This window comes from Gregarina niphandrodes (genome assembly GCF_000223845.1).
Source record: "Gregarina niphandrodes unplaced genomic scaffold scaffold00034, whole genome shotgun sequence".
Classification (NCBI taxonomy): Eukaryota; Apicomplexa; class Conoidasida; order Eugregarinorida; family Gregarinidae; genus Gregarina; species Gregarina niphandrodes.
The window spans coordinates 82,033-100,302 of NW_011645803.1; the positions used below are offsets into that span (position 1 = coordinate 82,033).

The window sequence follows — 18,270 nt, forward strand, 5'->3', positions numbered from 1 at the left end:
TAAGTAGTTGAAAGGAAGTAACTAAGCACTAGTTAGACAAGTTAGCATAGTGCGGATGCCAGAACCTGGAGGCTAGAACAAGTTGGGATGGGGTACCACCTTTCGAGGGGTACCCCTCGAAAGTTGCATGCTCACTGAGTACACATGGTAAGTGGTTAGTTGGTTGCACTAGAGTGTTTGGTCAGGGCTGTGGCGGTCGGCGGCATCTTCTGCTTTTTGCTCGGAGGTGGGATGGGAGCGAATGACGTGGCGAACAACTTTGGGACATCGGTGGGATCCCGTTCGATTTCGTTGAAGCGTGCGTTATTCATTGCAGCGGTGTTCGAGTTGATTGGGTCTATTGGTTTTGGCGCGACGGTGACGGATTCTGTGCGGAACGGGGTGTACGACCTGGGCAAGTTGGAGGTGCATGTGGCGAAAAATCGGTCGCATGAATTTCTGCTAATTGCGAACCTGACGGTATTGTTCACGGTTGCCATCTGGCTATATTGCGCCAGTTCGCTCAAAATGAGCGTAAGCACCACACACTCCATCATCGGCGCATACATGGGCTGCGGCCTAGCTATTTCGCCACGCGTTGTCCACTGGAAATACCTCCTCACCATTTTATCTTCCTGGGTCGGCGCGCCGCTGCTCGCCGCCCTAGTCGCCGCCTCGCTCTTCACGGCGCTGCGAGCGGCCGTACTGCGCGCGGAACACCCCGTCCGCCGAGCGAACCTCTTGCTGCCGTTGCTCTGCGTTTATGTCGCTTTCATCATCTCGCTCTTCTTCGTCTTCTCCAACCCCCTTGTGTTCGCCTCGCACACGTGTGTGCAAAAAAATTCCGACGGAATTATCGCGGCCACAAAACCCTGCTATGCCTCACACTGGGTCTCCGCCCACCTCCCCGCCGCCTGGGGCATCGGTCTCGGGGCGGCGGCCGCGACGTCCCTCATCCTCTATGTGCCCATCAAATTCTGGACCAAACGAACCATCACCGCCGAACAAGAAAAAAAGAAAGCCGGGCTCGGCAGGAGCTGGACCCTCGCAGACCTCCCCAGACGCACTCTCTCCTTTGCTGCAGATGGCGCTTTTGGGACCGACTCAGTCGCGGCCGGCACGTCGGATGCTGCTGGCGAGGGCGCCTCCGCGACGTCCCCCATCTCGCTGTCGACAAAGCGCGCGCACTTTGCTTCTGCTTCGGAGGACGAACTGAGTCCGGGCGGCTCGACTGTGTCTAGCCACTGGGTTGACGGTCCGGATTCCACTCCGAGCGGATCCACTCCGGACGGTTCGACTCCAGGAGAGGTATGTCAAATCCCGGTGCGGAGTGCCAGCGCGGTGGTGTTGCCGGTGGAGGAGCAGTCAGCGGAGGTTTTGGAGGAGGTGGAAGGTGCTTGTTGTGGGGGTCGTTTTCCTGCGCCGTGGAATCGAGACCTACATGCGGAGGCGGCTCAGGAGGAGTCTCGAGTGGGAGAGATCCAGGCATTATCAGAGAAGTTCCCTTGGCAGGCGGAGGCATACTTCAAGGCGTTGCAGACGTGTAGTGCGGCGCTGGCTTGTCTAGTCCACGGTTCCAACGATGTAGGGAACGCGGCGGCACCGTTTGCTGCAATCTATTCTATTTACCGGGAAGGTGCGTATCTCAAGAGCATCCCGGTCCCGCTTTGGGTGTTGGCATTGGGCGGCTGTTCTATTTCTATCGGACTCATGCTGCTAGGGTATAAGGTGATTCGAACCGTCGGTATCGAATTATTACATATGAATGCACCCAAGGGATTTTGCGTAGAAATGGCCGTCTTCACCGTTATCATCTCTGCTTCCTACCTCGGACTCACCATCTCTTCCACACATATCGGCATAGGAGCCATGATCGGAGTTGGTCTAATGGACCGGCATTTCGACCCATTTACTCTCCAGGACGTCACCCAAACAACTTGCGGACTTAACCTTCGCGCCATCAACTGGCCCCTCGCAGGCAAACTAGCCGTCTCATGGGTTGGTACTCTTATCCTCTGCTGCACCGCCGGCTACATACTTATGACCTTCGCCATCCGCAGCCCCTCCATTAACCACACCTGACCTCACCCTCATGCCCAATTGATACCGGACATCAGCCGACTGAGCCGGGCCCCATACGACTCAACCGGATTCCAGCTGAAAGGGAACCAGCCTCAACGGACTCCCTAGAGGAAGGACCGGACCGGACCTCAACGGAGACCGGATCAAAAGCTGGACCGGACATTATCGTAACCACATCAGGAGAACCATATCAAGGAAACCGTGCCAAGAGAGCCAACGGAACCTGAACCAACAAACCGGATTTAATAGAACCGGGCCTAGAATTAGGAACTGGCTCGGATCCCGGCTTGAAACCCGACCCCCGATTCGGATTTGGAATCGAATCCGGAAACTCAGCCTGGAACGGAACCCCCCCCAACTTCGTAGTCCCATGTTCCTCACGTTCCTATCCCTCCATTGCATGAGCCGTCAACCAGAGTACGCCAAAGAGAATGGACCAATGAGAATGGGCCAACTGCCGGACCAACCAGAGTAGGTCAATCACCGTCAGACACCAGAGTGGGTCAATCACCGGCTGGACGGGGATCGGGGGCAGTCGTGCTTTTAATACGAGGGTGGTTGAACTCGGCAACAGTTTCCTTTGCGGAGTCTTCACGTCTTAGCTGCCGGACTCCGTCCGCCATGCCTAATTCAGACCCACCGAACGACGTCTTGCCGGCTCCAAATGCCCCCCCAGCTCTGTGTGGTTAACAAAAGCTAAAACGACGGATAACCCCCCCCCCCTCCCCCCCCCGCCGCCCCTGGATTTTCATCTTTGCACAAAGTTTTTTTAATCACAGAAGCAATTTTGCTGAAGCTCTGTCTATGTTGACGGAATACACCTGGTAAGAGCCCGCACTGGAGCGGCATTGTTGCGAAAGGACCGAGTTGTTGCGATTTGAGTGGGTGTGATGGATGGCGGAAAGTGTGTGCAAACGCGTGTGTACGCGCACACGCGTGTGTGCAAACGCGTGTGTACGCGCACACGTGTTTGCACACACTTGAGTTGGGTGTGTGTGTGAGGTGTGTTTGTTCAGGGCGGTTGTAGTGGGGGCTATCTTCTGCTTTACCCTTGGCGCTGGCATGGGAGCGAATGATGTAGCGAACAATTTTGGCACGTCGGTGGGATCCAGATCGATCTCTTTGCGGGGTGCCTTGGTGATTGCGGCTATATTTGAGCTGATCGGTTCGGTGGGATTGGGAGCATCGGTGACGGATGCTGTTAGGAAGGGTGTGTACTACCCGGAGAGGTTTGGAGAATTGCCGGACTTCTTGTTGATTGCGAACTTGACTACTTTATTAACAGTGACCGTTTGGTTGTTTGTGGCGTCGAGTATAAAGATGTCTGTTTCTACAACCCACTCGATGATTGGAAGTTTTATGGGCTGCGGCTTGGCCATATCGCCCCAGGCGGTGCATTGGGCGTACTTGGGTCAAGTTGTGATTGCGTGGTTTGCGGCTCCGGCTTTATCCATGATTACCGCTGCTTGTTTCTACGTCCTAATTCGGAAGTTTATTTTGCGCAATGGGAATCCCGTGAGTCGGGGAGAGCTACTGTTACCCTTCCTGGTGTTGTATGTATGCGGGATCATTGCCATTTACTTAGTCTTCAACAACCCCGTGGTTATGAGCAACAAAACATGTCGGCAAAAGGTAGACGGTAAAATTGTGGACATCTCACCATGTAAACTGACGCAGTGGGTCTCGGCCCATCTGGGCACGGCCTGGGGTATCGCTATTGGCGCCAGTTTCGCGCTGGCCTTGATTTTCTATTGGCCGCTGCGTTGGTGGATCCACCGAAGTATGATCAACGATGAGCGCATTGCTGAAGACGCCAAGCTCGCCGCTCTCATGGCGATGGAGGAAGATTCCCAAACAGCGAGCAGAGAGAGTGCCCAGAGCGCAGACGAGGACACAGAGGACGGAGAGCAGACGGGTTGCAAGATCCGAGCGAAACAGGCTCTGGCAAATGCGCCTTGGAATCGAGATATCCATGCAGAAGCGGAAGAAGACAACGAGAACGTGCACGAACTGGCGGTCTTGACCGAGAAGTTTGACTGGAGGGGCGAAGCCTACTTCAAAGCCCTTCAGACCGTTAGTGCGGCACTGGCGTGTCTCGTTCATGGTTCGAACGACGTGAGCAACGCAGCTGCGCCCTTCTCTTCAATCTACTCAATTTACAAGGAGGGTGCCTTCCTCGACTCCGTGGCGGTTCCCATTTGGGTTTTGGTGCTAGGTGGCTCGTCCATTTCAATTGGACTTATGACTTTGGGGTACAAAGTAATCCAGACAGTGGGTATTGAGTTACTGCATATGAGCGCACCCAAGGGCTTCTCCGTGGAAATGTCCATCTTCACCATCACCATCATCTGCTCCTTTCTCGGGTTCAGTATCAGCTCCACTCATATCGGTGTGGGAGCCATGATCGGAGTCGGCTTGATGGATAGACACATCGACCCCGAAACTGGCGAGGACATCACCCAGAAAACACTTGGCTACCTCAACTTCCGCGCTATCAACTGGCCACTTGCGGGCAAGCTCGCTGTCTCGTGGGTTGGAACTATCATCCTCTGTGCTCTCGGCTCCTATCTCATCTTTAGCTTTGCCATTCACTCCCCCACCAAGGTCGCCAGGTTCATTCCTTGCCTTGGTCAGGTCGTCGACAACCAGTGTGTGACGACGCAAGACCTCTCCCCTTTTTTAGTCTGAGTCGAAGACCAACCCACGATTCCAGCCTTACCAGACTGAAGCCGTACCACACTGGAGGCGTACCACACACTGGAGGCGTACCACACTGGAGGCGTACCACACTGGAGGCGTACCACACTGGAGGGGTACCACACTGGAGGGGTACCACACTGGAGGGGTACCACACTGGAACCGAGTGGGCGAGACTGCCTGCAGTACAGTTTTCGGGAGTGAAGTCGAGGTCTATTAGCTCAAACTCATGATTGGAATGAAGTCGATTATCTCTACAGGGTTCTGTTCAGCTGGGAGGATCATCGTAGACCTCGAATGACGTTACGATTTGGATCCTCTGGTGGCTGAAGTTTGGCCAGCATGTACTGTTTTATTATCATGAAGGGAAGATCGAAGCTTTGTATCTTTGGAAGTGGCGGCATCTCCCAGCGCAGATGAGTGGACTGTTTCCATCGTTCTAGGTTCGACTTGATCCGTTCCACAATGCTTTGCGGGTCCTCTACAGGTGTGTCGAGGTATGCATCTCGTTTTATGGAGACAAACTCCATAGACGAAGATGATGGCATGTACCCGGCCAGCGCAGCAACCTCGGTTCCCAAAGGTAGCACAACAAACTCAAGGAAGCCGCATTGATTTTTAGCGAACCGAGAGTGTTCAGCTCGATTGCAAAGAGGCGATCTCGGCAGCCCTAATTGCTCCTCCAAATCACCTTGTTGATAAAACTCTTCGCTAATCCTTAACGACCATTTCGTGTGCAGTTCCCAGTCATACAATGCATGAGACAAGTCAGATAGCTTTATTATCATCTTGTAGATATTGATACGGTCCTCCGCACTGCGGATCTCTTTCCCACTCTCACGTTTCAGTCTCCACTCTGAAATCAGTGCGAAATGGGCCGACATATCGGTCGCTAAAATCAATTGAATTATGTCTTTCCGCACACGACGATATGCTGCTGGTCGGAGTTCCCGGAAGATGTTCGAGCCCTGATGTAACTGTGCTAAACGAAATGTTACAAAGCAATGATAATTCTCCAGGATCGCTCTGTCATTATATAGAGCTCCCATTGTCTTGCCCTCCGAAACATAAAAAGCATTATTCAAACCTGGATGACCGACATCATGACACAGACAAGAAAGGATCAATATGCCCCTTTCGTCAGCTGCTGGACTGAGGAAAAAAAAAAAGTGGTATGATATGGAAGCACTTACTGGAACACGTTGCCCATAACGTTGGTGAGGACCTGGCCGATTAAAGCAACTCCCAGTCCATGTCCTCGGTTGTGGTACGGGTTGTCGTTATAATGGTTCTCGATCATACCGAGATAGGCGTACATTCTTAGTGGGGTAATATCTAGTGACTCGAGATACGGTGTAATGAGTGCGTAGCCGAATTTTTGGAATCCTTGTGGTTGTTGGGTAACAGTGATAGTGTCGTATGAGAATGGGTCTTTGAGGGCGTTTCTGACGCTGTCGAAGTCGGCTTTGGGTGTGTCAAGATAGAGGTCTCCATAGGCACTGAAATGGGTGTTGATGTCCATGGTAGTGAGCCACTCGCCGCCTGTGGGCACACGGGCGGAGTGGGGCAGCACGAACTCTGAAGCCTTAGTAGAGTACATGGTAGCGATATCATAAACGGTACGGTTTGTGTGACCGGCAAGGTCTTTCACGCTGAATAGATTGTCGCAGTTGATGACCAGGTCTTTGCATTGCCGAAGAATTTCGTCTGCCTCTATCATACGGATGTCTCCGTACCCCGATATTTCGAATGCAAGTTCGCGTACCTCAAGCTGGCTCTTGCTCAACATGGAAACAAGTCGTTCAACGGCGGTGGTGGCGTCTCCATGCTTGACGTGATGACGGAGTTGTTCTTGTTTCATGGAACTCAATTTCCGCCGCGTCTCTCTATTCCGAATGAAACGAATTCTTTCTCTCATCTCGTGAATCGTTCGGCCGGAGAAGACCATAATTGTCAGACCGGCGACAACAACAATATTCAAAATGTCGGTATACACGAAGGCGACGTCGCCTGTCTTCACCCGATAGTGTGTTATGATCCCTTGAATTCGAAAGGCAATGTAACACAATAAAAGCAAGGTGTGTGTTACTATTGCCACACAACCTCGCACTTGTAAAATCTGGTCGAAAGATACCAGAAGAACCATGACAAACGTATGAACCACGTTATCCATCCATACCTTATACTGTACGTCCTCCATATCCGAACTAACGTTATGAAATACAGCACTACAGTAACCGGACCATAACGCCCAACACAAGGAAGGAATAGAGATCAATAGTAATACCGAAAATTCTGCCCATGCCGTAGTAGACCTTTGAAATAGGCTCACTCCTACACATGAAACCACCGCCACCAGATTCAACGAATGGTAAATAATATGATGCTTGCTCCAATGTCCTTTACGATCCACAAACCGAGCGAAAACTAGCCAATAAACAACTGTAATCATAGTCCATAATATTGATAAAGGAACAGTCCGCTGTCGTAACTTCCTCCTCTCTGACTCTATATACGACCTCTCCAATATCTTGCTACGAAATGCCGTAGGGAACCACCTCACTTCTCGATCATTAGGATCACATTCACGATTTTCCCTACTCATTCCCCGCCGCCAAATTCCCTTGACGATGTCTCCTCCATTATGTCTCGATACATCATCACTCTTCATTTTATATTAGGAGGTGTATTATGCACCTTCTCTCTATTTTACCTCTCCACACACAACACCAACACACACTGACCCGACTCCGACATACCGACGACACATACCAACGAGATACAAACGAGCTTCTGATTATTAACACATTCTGTTAAGCTGTTCTATGAATCTGTTCTATGATTTATCTATTGTAAGTATCTGTATTCTCGAGTTGGGCAAGATGAGCGTCTTCTATAATGTTGCAATATTGATCTTGGACGTCAATCTCTGCTTGTAGTTGTTTTCTATAGGTGAATACGAACAGGAACACGATTTTGGCAGCCTTGAGAGATTCGGAGTCTTCCGCCCACATGATCATAGGTGCAGGCTTATCCGTCATCCAGAAGAGGAAACATTCCGAAGTGGGTGATGGTACGAGGACCTCTGACGGCGGTGAGAGATCCACCAGATCCTGGAACAGGTGTTGGAAATCGGGGTCATTGCGTAGACAGCTGATTGGAGCCTTAGAAACATCAATTACGCAATTTATCAACACTTTCTTCACCATATCATACAACTTCAGAGTCGCTGTCTCCACATTCACCTGAATAAACAGCGAACGACCCACTATGGCCGCCGGTCCACCGGCACCCGCAGGCTTCACGGTACAGAAACGATACACCGGACTCTCCTCTAACTTAGTGTACGTCGGGTGGTACTTCCGGAAATGACTCGTCAATCCGTACTCCACCAACAACGATACAAAACGGTTAGCAGACAACATGGCCCTCCTAGACTCCACCTCCGGCCGAATCGGCCCTCCTGAAGTAATTAGCACTTCCTCGTCCATCGAACAGGAGCAAGAATATTCTTCAGTGCACCTCTACGTCCTTCAAAACCTTAAATCCTCCAGTACCGTTCTCCAGAACCCTAGTCGTCCAAAATACTCTTCTTCAACCTCTCTTGCGCCAAACTACGCTCCTTCAGACGCCTCAAACGCTCCTGAAGCGAACCACTCTCCGCTCCCTCTCCCGTGGCATCTGAAACTGAAGCAGCCCCCACTCCCCGCTCCGCGTGATCCATGGTTCCCTCGCCCTCCGTACCCTCGCCCTCCATACCCTCGCCCCCCGTACCCTCGCCCCCCGTCCCTTCGCCACCCGCACCCTCGCCACCCGCACCCTCGCCACCCGTCCCCTCGCCCCCCGTTGCTTCGTTGTCCTTCCCCTCCCTCGTCTGCACCTCCCCCTGCTCAAACCCCCTGGTCGCCTGAGCGCTCGTCAACTGACGAGTGGACGACAGCAACGTAAGCGGCGGTTCTCGGCACACCTCCGGAAGGCCCCCGGCAGTGATGGACGTTTCGTTCGATGCTCGGCTACTTCTTTTCCTCAACAGCGAGATCCCGCCCAACAACGAGCTCGAGGACTTCAAATCTACCGTCGGCAACAAACGGTCGTATTCAGTCACGGAATATTGATTTCCCTGCTGCGAAGCCGGGCCCTGTGAAACCTGGTCCTGCGAAGGCGTGTCTTCCACAACCCGTTCCTGCGAAGGCGGCGCGTCCTCTACAACCCGTTGCTGCGAAGCCGAGTCCTCGAAAACGCGTTCCTGGGGGGCTGAGTCCTGCGAAGCCGAGTCCAGCGAAGCCGAGTCCAGTAAAAACGAGACCAGCGGCCTATGCAAACGGTCGTCCAAATGATCGTTCAAATGATCGTTCAAATGATCGTTCGATTGTGGACTAATGTGCTCGCCAGTGGCCGTTGGGAGTGGTCGGGTAGGGGAGTTGTCCGCTGCGCAAGTATTCGTAGTTATCGTTGAGTTTCGTTGAAGTCCGGCCAATGCCCCGACGAAGCTCGATTCACCTGTCTCCTGCTGTTTCTGTTTGAAACTTTTTACGGAGTCATTTCTCCCGTCGGAGTCATTTCTCCCGTCGGAGTCATTTCTGGCATGTCTAGAGTAGTCATAATCTTTAGTGCCACCTTGGAGGTCATCCCTGGACTCATCAGTTAATAGGTTTGAGTCCTGAGTGCCAGCCTTCTTGGCTATAGATTCCTTGCTACTGAGTTTATTCTTGGCAATGGATTCCTTGCTATTGAGCTTGTGCTGTCGTCGGCTCATCTTTGCAGTACCTCGACTATTCCCTCCAATTCCGACCACAGGACTGACTATTCTAACATTCTGATTCTGCTTTCTTTGAAGCGAGCCGATCGTCAAGGGGGAATTTGCATATTCTCGGCTTGGTATGGCTTTCGCCTTCGGCCCTGCAACGAAAAGGGAGAAGGTGGGAAGATTCTTGCGTCCCTTCAGCTCGCCCGTCTCCAGCGTTTTCTCATTCATCTGGTCTAGGTTCCCCAAGACCAACACCTGTCTTCACCTTTTTGTTTCGGATAATCTCCCATCGCCGTCTTTCGGATAATCCCCCTCCCCCCCTAGCCTTCTCAGATGCTTAAAGGCCCCCTCCCCTGTTCATACGTTAACGCCGTATGTCGGTGGAACTAGCTGCCAATAACACCAGCCGTCCATGGAGATGTGGTCGAAGTCTAAGGGTGGTCGAGGCCTAAGGGTGGTCGAAGTTCAGGTGTTATTGAAGCCTAGCAATTTTCAGCCAGTCCCGTCCCAGCCAACCAATCGTCTGCACGATGTTGTCGAATGATTCTGCGGTGTCGGCAATGCTGATTTAAATCTTTGTAAGTTAATTGCGATGACGTACCTTTTAGAGGTAGCATCCAGCGTGCTATCGATTCGTCTCATTGCCGCCTTGGCCGCGTTTTCATCCAGGGCAGTTTTGATGGATCTTCATGAAGGTTCATTGATTGGCTTTAGATTTTTACTCTTTGAACGTCTCTTGTGTCAGTCGGGACTCATCAAGCCCATCCTGTATGGATTTATAGGGGAAGGGCGCAAAATAGTTGATCACAGAATACGGCGGGGCGTTAAAAACTGCTGGGGGATCCAGCGGAGTGCCTCCCGTTGCATCTGCCGACGCGGCTGAGTCACGTATGCCAAGAGCAACGACCACGACGAAATTCTCGATGATGAGCGCCTTCATTTTGCAAGGAGCACACGCGTGTGTTTTTTCTTAAATGAAGTTAAATGCTCGTAAATGCTTCCGCGGGACAATGTAGTTAGTGACTCAAGTTATAGCGAGAAGGAGAGCGATGATTTCTGGCTAATCGGTACTCAGAGTGTCGAGGCCGCAGTCCAAGAGCTTGGGCGGGATTATCTTACATCGGGAGTTGGAGACGAAACGATTCTGGATGAGGAGCGTCCTGCAGTTCGGGCAGAACCCCGAAGTCCCCGGCCTCGGCCACCTAAGTTGAAAGTTGCCACTCCTCGTCGAGCTAGTATGAAAACGATGCGTCGTCGGTACATGGATGCGCTTGACCAGCCCTTGACGGATGGTCGTGTGACGACGCTCCCAAATATGATCCCGGAGCCAGGAGGTGTGTTGGGGTTCCATGAGTCAACGGGCGCGAGAAGATTGGGGCACGTACTACATAGCGAATGTCCGCGTCCTACTCCGTTTATATGGTCGTTATGGGGCATTATAAGTAAACTCTGCCTGCCGCGAGATTATGTACCGTACACGGTTGAGACTGTCTCAATGGTATTGCGAGATCCGAGTCTGGACGTGGAAAATATTAAATTGTATGCATATGAGACTCGCACGTATCCTAGCATGGGCCGAAAGAATAACAATAATGACCTCCTACATAGGGGTCCAGCAAGTAGAGCTTCAGGAAACAAACGTCCAGCAAAGAGATCGCAAGGACGCAGAAGTAAGGATGTGAGCAAGAACGAAGACGTGGACGACGACGCGTGGGATGATGGCCCTACCCATAGTCAGGCAACAAGTCGGCCCTTGGTCAACGGTCCTATCCGTCGAAGGCTGACGCAGCGCAGGGAATTGGCAAGAGTTATCTCTATGAGGAAGGACATGCTCAAGATGGAATTGAGTCGGAGGGAGTTGCCGTCCGAGTTGCTACGACGAGATTACACTCATACATTAGCGAATCGAGTACTTGACATCCGGGACTCATTGAGTGAGCGTTTTCCAACATATGGGTCAACCAAGCCTAGTCACTTCCGCTTGTTAAAGGTTCTAGGTTCCCTATTGGGCATGTTTCTATTGGGTATGCTGGGAGGCCTTATGTTGTTCAGGCCCATGGTTGTGTTCGACCAAGTAGAGTTTGATTCAACAATTATAAAGCTCGAGTACGACTCGCCGTCGAACTGGACTTTGGAGGGATCGTTTGGTGGTTCTTTAATGGCTTACAACCGTGCCAGCGTTGCGGCACAACTGGAATTGGTTCCTTCCCATATTACAGCGGAATGTCAGCAACTTAAAGGACCATTGTTCTCGAGAACGTCTGCCTTATTGCTCCCTGCAAACCGCAAGCCCATCGTAGAAGTTGACGTCAGCAATGACTTTTCCCCCGAGCTCGTTGAGCGTGTCCTTCAACGCCACCTTCAACGCCACCTTCAACGCCACCTTCAACGCCACTTGCAAGAGGAACGGGTGGATATTCGGCAAAGAAACTACGACTGGGATCTGCCCCTGGGAGCCGCGCAAAAGAACCAAGTGGAAAAAAGCCAGGCGGAATACGCAACTAGAGGCGACGAGGACGACGACGACAGTGCAGGTGCCGACTCTACCGGAAGTCGCGACGGGCTGCCCACCCAGTTGCGTTCCATCAACACTACTCAAGTTTCTTTGAAGAACGACAGCACCATCGTGGACCGAGCCTTGGCGGGTAGTGGCGTACTGGCCTATGTGAATATCGGGGTTCCCGAGCACTTCGATCGACGTCCCATGAGGTTGTGTTACGTGGACTGGAATGTGAACGTTCTCAGTCTGCCTATGAAAGATCGCCGCAGCATTTTCCTTTCCTGTTCGTACTCCCTGAATCAAACCGTACCAGTGCCTCCTTTCCGCACCTCAAAATGCTCCTTCGAGGGCGGCGACCCATACCTCGTCACCGGCACTCTCAAAGACATTACGCGCACGCAAGTGTACCGGGATTATGTGCGCGAGCACACACTCGAAAACACGACCAATGAAACGGCAGGTAACACCAACACGACCACGCTGACGGACGGAACCAACACGACGACGTTGACGGACGGAACCAACACGACGACGTTGACGGACGGAACCAACACGAGGATGTTGACGGACGTTGGTACGCGCTCCAGTGGCCGTGGCGTCGGTTGCAAGCGGGGGTACGAGGTCGTAGGTTGTGGCAACCGCTTGACAACGAGGTCGTTTGCGGAGATTGAGCCGACGATCGTGATTCAGGATTTGAAAAACGCGTGCGAGAAGTTTGGTCACCTTTGGTTAACGTTGACGATCGAGAGTGGGTTTGTATGGTATCCTGGAGGAGGTCACGCTCTGCCATCCCTCACATTGCCACCTCGCGCGGTGGCTTGTGTCCTAATTAATTAAGACGGGTGCCCCTCCCTCCCCCCAGACACACATGCGATGCCATTCAAGGAAGGGGTGAAACGGATGTTCCAAAGATTTCGGTCGACTGACCAGGGTAAGTGCGTAGTTAGTTAGGGAGGGTTAAATCTCTTTGTTTTAAGATATAGAGGGGACGTCTTCGAGAGAGGCTCGCCGCCCACCCAAGGCCACTTGCAGGTCGGCGGAGTACGACCCCTACGACCCACAGAACATGAAACTAGTTAGAACAATAGGCACGGGCTCCTACGGTCGAGTTTTCTGGGCACGGATCAAAGGGCCAGATGGCGACCTGACAGCTGAAACGGTCGCGGTCAAACGACTGACCAAGAGCTCGCTAATCAAACAGAAGCAAGTTAACCATATCAGACAAGAAAAGTCGATTCTGGCTCAACTCCAACACCCGATGGTCGTAAGCCAAGCCCCCTGACTAACTGTGATGTATTTTAGGTGCGATTGCTGAACACATTTCAGGATGAGTGTTATCTGTATATCGTATTGGAATTTGTACCAGGTGGTGAGTTCTTTACATACTTGCGGAAGGTTAAGCGTCTTCTTCCGGATGCAGCGCGATTTTATGCGGCTTGTGTCGCCAGTTTATTCGAGTACATGCATTCACTAGATATATTGTATCGAGATTTGAAGCCTGAGAACTTACTGTTGGATACGGATGGTTATATTAAGATGACGGACTTTGGGTTCGCTAAACATGTACCGGAGCGTACATATACTCTGTGTGGGACACCTGAATATGTGGCACCGGAAGTACTTTTGAATAAGGGTCATGGTAAGAGTGTGGATTGGTGGACTTTGGGTATACTTATTTACGAGATGATTGCCGGATATACTCCATACACGGATGACGATGTTATGCAAATATACCAAAGGATACTGGCTGGAAAGATCCTTTTCCCTAAAGGGTTCGATCCGGATGCTAAAAGCCTCGTTAAACATCTTCTACAGCACGATCTTTCCAAACGATATGGGACACTCAGAGAAGGAGCTGAATCTATTAAGAAGCACCGGTTCATCTCACCTATTGATTTCGATGACCTGTATAACAGAGAACTTGAAGCACCCTACGTACCTGTCGTCGTACCTGCCAGTGCGGACAATTTCAACACGTACTCAGAAAGCAATGAGAAACCCATACCCATACAACGGCACGAAGACCCTTTTCTTGACTGGTAAACCAGTCTACTCGGTGAGTGATGGGCAGGTAAGTCAACTTGTCGGTAACCCAGCGATAAGTCAGTCAACGGCGGAGTGGTACGATATTGTCCAAAAAGTGATTATACACGATACAGGCGATCCCCGTACCTATCCCGCCGACGCACCTAGGTTGACAACAGACTCGCTACCACCAAGGCGCCGCCGACTTGATATCAACGACCGAATGATATAAACAAGCCATTGATATAAATGAGCGAATGACATAATGATCCAAGTCAGTCCTGGGCTCATAACTTGCCCAGGGAACATGCAAAAGCTATGCGTTAGCTCATGCACGGTTCGCTACCGAGTTGGGTGACGACGTCCAAACGACCAGGAAATTTTTTTCGACGACAATGGCACCTCCTTATCCCCAACTGACAACTTCGGAAAAGGTCCAGAAATTCGCAGCCGGACCTGTGGCAGCAGACCTAAGCGCTTTTATTGCATTGCTGGGTAAAGTACGTGCACTATCATGAATTTCATCGTGGTGTCTAAGTCGTGCGTGCGTGGTGTCCACAAAGATTCTTCGTAGAGTATCCAGGGATGTAAAGGCTTAGGCTACAATGTCACTAACCCGGTACTCAAGGGGTATATGGCTCTGTTGAATGATATCAGGGGTTTATGTCAAGCTACGCCGCCTGTTGACGACCCGAAGCACCAACGGTACGGAAATCTAGCGTACAGGGATTTCATGGGCAAGGTTGAAGCCGCTCTACCTCGTCTCATGGATAGACATCTGAGGAATCACCTGATTGAACTCAAGAAAATCCGTTTAAATGATTATCAGGCGATGGAGGATTCACATGCTGACTGTTCCACCAACGTTTCTAACCCTCCTGTTGCCGACCTTCCTGTTGCCGACTCCAATGTTTCTAACCCTCCTGTTGCCGACCTTCCTGTTTCGGACCTTCCTGTTTCGGACCCCCCTGAGAGACTGGATGAATGGGCTGCGACTGTGATGGAGGAGCTCTCAGTATACTGGTTGCGGTCGCTCGGTAATCCCATTCGTTTGGATTATGGATCAGGTCACGAGTTGAATTTCATCTGCGCCTTATTCATTCTCTATCAGGAGGACCTTGTATTACAAGACCTGGGTGAAGAGGAAGAAAGTGTGGGGGAGCGGTCTTCTGAGAGTTGCTCGAGTGAGGCATGCAAGTCGACTGATGATTTGACTAAGGCCGCTCGCGGTCGTAGGTCAAGCCAGCTCCTAAAGTCAAATGAGCTACTCCGGGCGGCCGAGTGCCCCGTAGCTCGATCACTGGGTATATCTGAAGAAATATTGAAGACGTCCCACAAGCATGAGGGCTGTCAGATTGTCCTAGGTGTCTTTATGCGGTATCTGGAGCTAGTGCGCCAAATTCAGATTCAATATCAACTGGAGCCCGCTGGCAGCCGCGGCGTCTGGGGCCTTGACGACCACCAATTCATTCCGTTCCTGTGGGGCTCTTATCAATTAAAGAACAACGCCGACCTTTTGACTCCAGCGGATATAGTCAAACCGGAATACGCCAAATCTAGCTTGGCCGACAGTTACCTATACATAAACTGTATACGACATATCATGAACGTTAAGTCAACTGCCCCCTTTCATGAGACTAGTCCGCTCCTCTACGATATCTCCGCTACCAAAACATGGGACAAGCTCCTTAAAGGATTTACTTTAATGTTTCTAAAAGACATCCTCTCCACATTTACAATAATACAGCATCTACCATGCGGCAAATATATACATCCATAACCAGCGATTCACCATAACCAGCGATTCACCATAACAAGCGATCTACCATAACCACCGATCTTCCATAACCAGCCGTCTTCAATAGCCAGCCGTCTTCTCATTTGCGTTCTAAATACATGCTAAACACGTGTTTAGTGCGCGCCACACACGTGTGCGCTAACATGCGCAAATATTGTTATCTATTCACCAGTGTCTATCCGCCAGTGCAGACGGTCACGTTAGCCGACCAGTAATTAATGATCGTGGTAGGCGCGAGTTTTTTATCCATGAATGTGAACTCGAAACTTATCAAAAAAGACATACCGGTATTTGTTACGCTAGATGAACTATTTCCGGATATAGCCAAGGTCCGACTGGCCCCTCGGAAAACTACAGTGCAGCGGTTAATCACAGAGAGCTGCACTCCGAAAAGATCTAAGACCGCCGACGGGAGCCTACGTTCCAGAACAACGGACCTGGATAACTCGGAACATGTTCTGTATTGCGTTAGATCTCTTTCTCAAAATTATTCCTGCAACAATGATGCCGTTGAAATTACGGGTGACTCTTTAGATGATATGGCAGATGGGATCGACATCTCAGTGGCTGAGGATCGAACGACTGATAGTCGAGTCGCCGAAGATGGGACTGTTGACTGGTCGGTGGTCGGAAGCTTAGACAGGCTGGCCACTGAAATGCAAGTGGTCCCTCGCAATTTTCCTGAACCCGATCTCTCGGGGAACGAGAAAGACTTGTTTCTGATGCTGCAAACAAGGAATTTGGACGGTGAAGATCTTGCGGACGGCGCGCTAGTTCTTCCAGACGAAACGGAGGAGGCTTTGCTCCCAGCGTCGTTTGAGAATTCATCCGTGGCCGATACCCTTAGATCAAGTGGCGACTCGACTGCATCTAGCAGCACATATATCTTGGTCACTACTAGGCCAGTCAGTCCTTGCACCTCCAAACGCTTTCCAAGGCCGGCCTGGTTCAAAAAGAATGTCGCCCTGCCCAGGTTCAACGCCAGGACCACGGCAGAGACTGCCTCGCTGATCAGGGACGAAGAGCGCAGTCAATCATCGACTGCCAACTACAACATTGATGCTGACGTAAGAGCGGGTTCATCGCATGTTACGTTCTCTGCGCAAGGGAAACACAGTTCCTTGCTTGCAGGAGATTCGAGTGAGGTAGACCAACACGTTTACAATCACATGTTTGAGGAACAGACGTGTGGCAAACACGTGCGTGGCGAACAGGTGTGTGGCAAACACGTGTGTGGCCAACACGGCCAACACGCGTGTGGCCAACACGCGTGTCTTGACAAGCCAGGAGATCCAGACTTGAAGACGGTTAGCGGCAAGCGCGTTATTTCCAAAGACGTTAGTTGCACACCGTCTCAAGTGGCCTTTAAACTGGAGTCCCGTGCAACTTTCAGCAAGTATTTCCTTATGACATTTAGTAGCGCGGACACCGTGGAAAGTTGTTCTTCAGCCATTCCACTTCGCCAACTGTCGAGTGGATTCATGGAGAAGGCATACGGCGGCAGACTCGAACCGTGCATCGAATCGGGCTATGACTCCTATCCGGATGGAGGAGGCTGGCTCGGGAGATGTGGTGAGAAACTTACCAAGTGGAAATCCATCGATCGAACATGATCGGGAGTGACGATCTGACTTGGATGGAGCCATCCACCGAAGCGGAGAGCACGCCGTCAGATCATAGGATGGTTTTTTGGTGAGTGAGAATGGATGGTTATAGTAATGGGTTGAAGGGTGAAGGAAGGGTGACAGCAGGAGGGGTCCACCCGTTCTCTGGGGGGCGTATTTGACGGGCGTATTTGACGGGTTGGAGCTAGTGGGGTTGGCAACATTTATTGCCTACGCAAAAAGTACGCACGCCTCCATGCTGCGTGACACCCTCCACTTCGGTATCGTCCGAAAGGGGGAGGTATCATTGACCACAAATAACTTCTTTACAAGTGCTGCTCGGGACTCATCAAGGGGGTCGAGATGAATTTCTCGGCATCACTCGATGAGGAGCTGACACACAAAATAATACCTGTCACAGCAACACTTCGGCACGTATAGCCGGGCAAAGCCTCGGTCTATGTTCGTGCGCTGTGATGGCACGTATCACAAACAAAATCACCTCTTCAAGACAAACTAGGTCAAGCGGCAGCCAAAACCGGTTGGTCGCTTTAATACAGTGATTCGTACACTCGCGCGGCAGCGCACCTACAGTGACATGAAAATAAGGCGCGGAACCTGACAATAAACTTGCCAAAAGCGTACCGGTGTGCAAACACGTGTGTGCAAACACGTGTGTGCAAACACGTGTGTGCAGAGTCACCTGCCCGTGTTGACTCACGCAGGCGCTGAACGGACAGACAGACAGAGTAAGAATAGAATATTGTAATACAGTACAGGCCGACGAGGGCCAAGCCGCGGCCTCCACGACCATCAATCGAGCAGCTAGCTAATTACG

General features: G+C 51.3%; 10 protein-coding genes across 10 annotated transcripts; 6 read left to right on the top strand and 4 right to left on the bottom strand.

Moving 5' to 3' along the window:
• Positions 1 to 127: 127 nt before the first annotated feature.
• GNI_133240 (putative phosphate transporter) lies at positions 128 to 2,061 on the top strand (the record flags this gene model as incomplete). The annotated part of the gene is made up of 2 exons (XM_011133963.1): positions 128 to 147; positions 186 to 2,061. 2 exons carry the CDS (start codon positions 128 to 130, stop codon positions 2,059 to 2,061), a joined length of 1,896 nt encoding a protein of 631 aa, XP_011132265.1.
• An 804-nt stretch (positions 2,062 to 2,865) lies between these two features.
• Positions 2,866 to 4,749, top strand: GNI_133250 (putative phosphate transporter; the record flags this gene model as incomplete). Its single annotated transcript, XM_011133964.1, has 2 exons — positions 2,866 to 2,885; positions 3,078 to 4,749. 2 exons carry the CDS (start codon positions 2,866 to 2,868, stop codon positions 4,747 to 4,749), a joined length of 1,692 nt encoding a protein of 563 aa, XP_011132266.1.
• A 290-nt stretch (positions 4,750 to 5,039) lies between these two features.
• Positions 5,040 to 7,429, bottom strand: GNI_133260 (phosphdiesterase; the record flags this gene model as incomplete). Its single annotated transcript, XM_011133965.1, has 2 exons — positions 5,040 to 5,910; positions 5,952 to 7,429. The coding sequence occupies 2 exons, from the start codon at positions 7,427 to 7,429 to the stop codon at positions 5,040 to 5,042; spliced, it is 2,349 nt and encodes a 782-aa protein (XP_011132267.1).
• A 172-nt stretch (positions 7,430 to 7,601) lies between these two features.
• Positions 7,602 to 8,249, bottom strand: GNI_133270 (hypothetical protein; the record flags this gene model as incomplete). Its single annotated transcript, XM_011133966.1, has 1 exon — positions 7,602 to 8,249. The coding sequence occupies one exon, from the start codon at positions 8,247 to 8,249 to the stop codon at positions 7,602 to 7,604; it is 648 nt and encodes a 215-aa protein (XP_011132268.1).
• Positions 8,250 to 8,329: 80 nt separating this feature from the next.
• On the bottom strand, positions 8,330 to 9,733 carry GNI_133280 (hypothetical protein; the record flags this gene model as incomplete). Its single annotated transcript, XM_011133967.1, has 1 exon — positions 8,330 to 9,733. The coding sequence occupies one exon, from the start codon at positions 9,731 to 9,733 to the stop codon at positions 8,330 to 8,332; it is 1,404 nt and encodes a 467-aa protein (XP_011132269.1).
• A 244-nt stretch (positions 9,734 to 9,977) lies between these two features.
• On the bottom strand, positions 9,978 to 10,445 carry GNI_133290 (hypothetical protein; the record flags this gene model as incomplete). The annotated part of the gene is made up of 3 exons (XM_011133968.1): positions 9,978 to 10,068; positions 10,107 to 10,190; positions 10,228 to 10,445. 3 exons carry the CDS (start codon positions 10,443 to 10,445, stop codon positions 9,978 to 9,980), a joined length of 393 nt encoding a protein of 130 aa, XP_011132270.1.
• Positions 10,446 to 10,499: 54 nt separating this feature from the next.
• GNI_133300 (putative transmembrane protein) lies at positions 10,500 to 12,842 on the top strand (the record flags this gene model as incomplete). Its single annotated transcript, XM_011133969.1, has 1 exon — positions 10,500 to 12,842. One exon carries the CDS (start codon positions 10,500 to 10,502, stop codon positions 12,840 to 12,842), a length of 2,343 nt encoding a protein of 780 aa, XP_011132271.1.
• Positions 12,843 to 12,878: 36 nt separating this feature from the next.
• On the top strand, positions 12,879 to 14,048 carry GNI_133310 (putative CAMP-dependent protein kinase catalytic subunit; the record flags this gene model as incomplete). Its single annotated transcript, XM_011133970.1, has 3 exons — positions 12,879 to 12,936; positions 12,983 to 13,269; positions 13,308 to 14,048. 3 exons carry the CDS (start codon positions 12,879 to 12,881, stop codon positions 14,046 to 14,048), a joined length of 1,086 nt encoding a protein of 361 aa, XP_011132272.1.
• A 377-nt stretch (positions 14,049 to 14,425) lies between these two features.
• On the top strand, positions 14,426 to 15,810 carry GNI_133320 (putative phosphotyrosyl phosphatase activator; the record flags this gene model as incomplete). Its single annotated transcript, XM_011133971.1, has 2 exons — positions 14,426 to 14,530; positions 14,605 to 15,810. 2 exons carry the CDS (start codon positions 14,426 to 14,428, stop codon positions 15,808 to 15,810), a joined length of 1,311 nt encoding a protein of 436 aa, XP_011132273.1.
• Positions 15,811 to 16,076: 266 nt separating this feature from the next.
• On the top strand, positions 16,077 to 17,441 carry GNI_133330 (hypothetical protein; the record flags this gene model as incomplete). Its single annotated transcript, XM_011133972.1, has 1 exon — positions 16,077 to 17,441. The coding sequence occupies one exon, from the start codon at positions 16,077 to 16,079 to the stop codon at positions 17,439 to 17,441; it is 1,365 nt and encodes a 454-aa protein (XP_011132274.1).
• Positions 17,442 to 18,270: the final 829 nt, after the last annotated feature.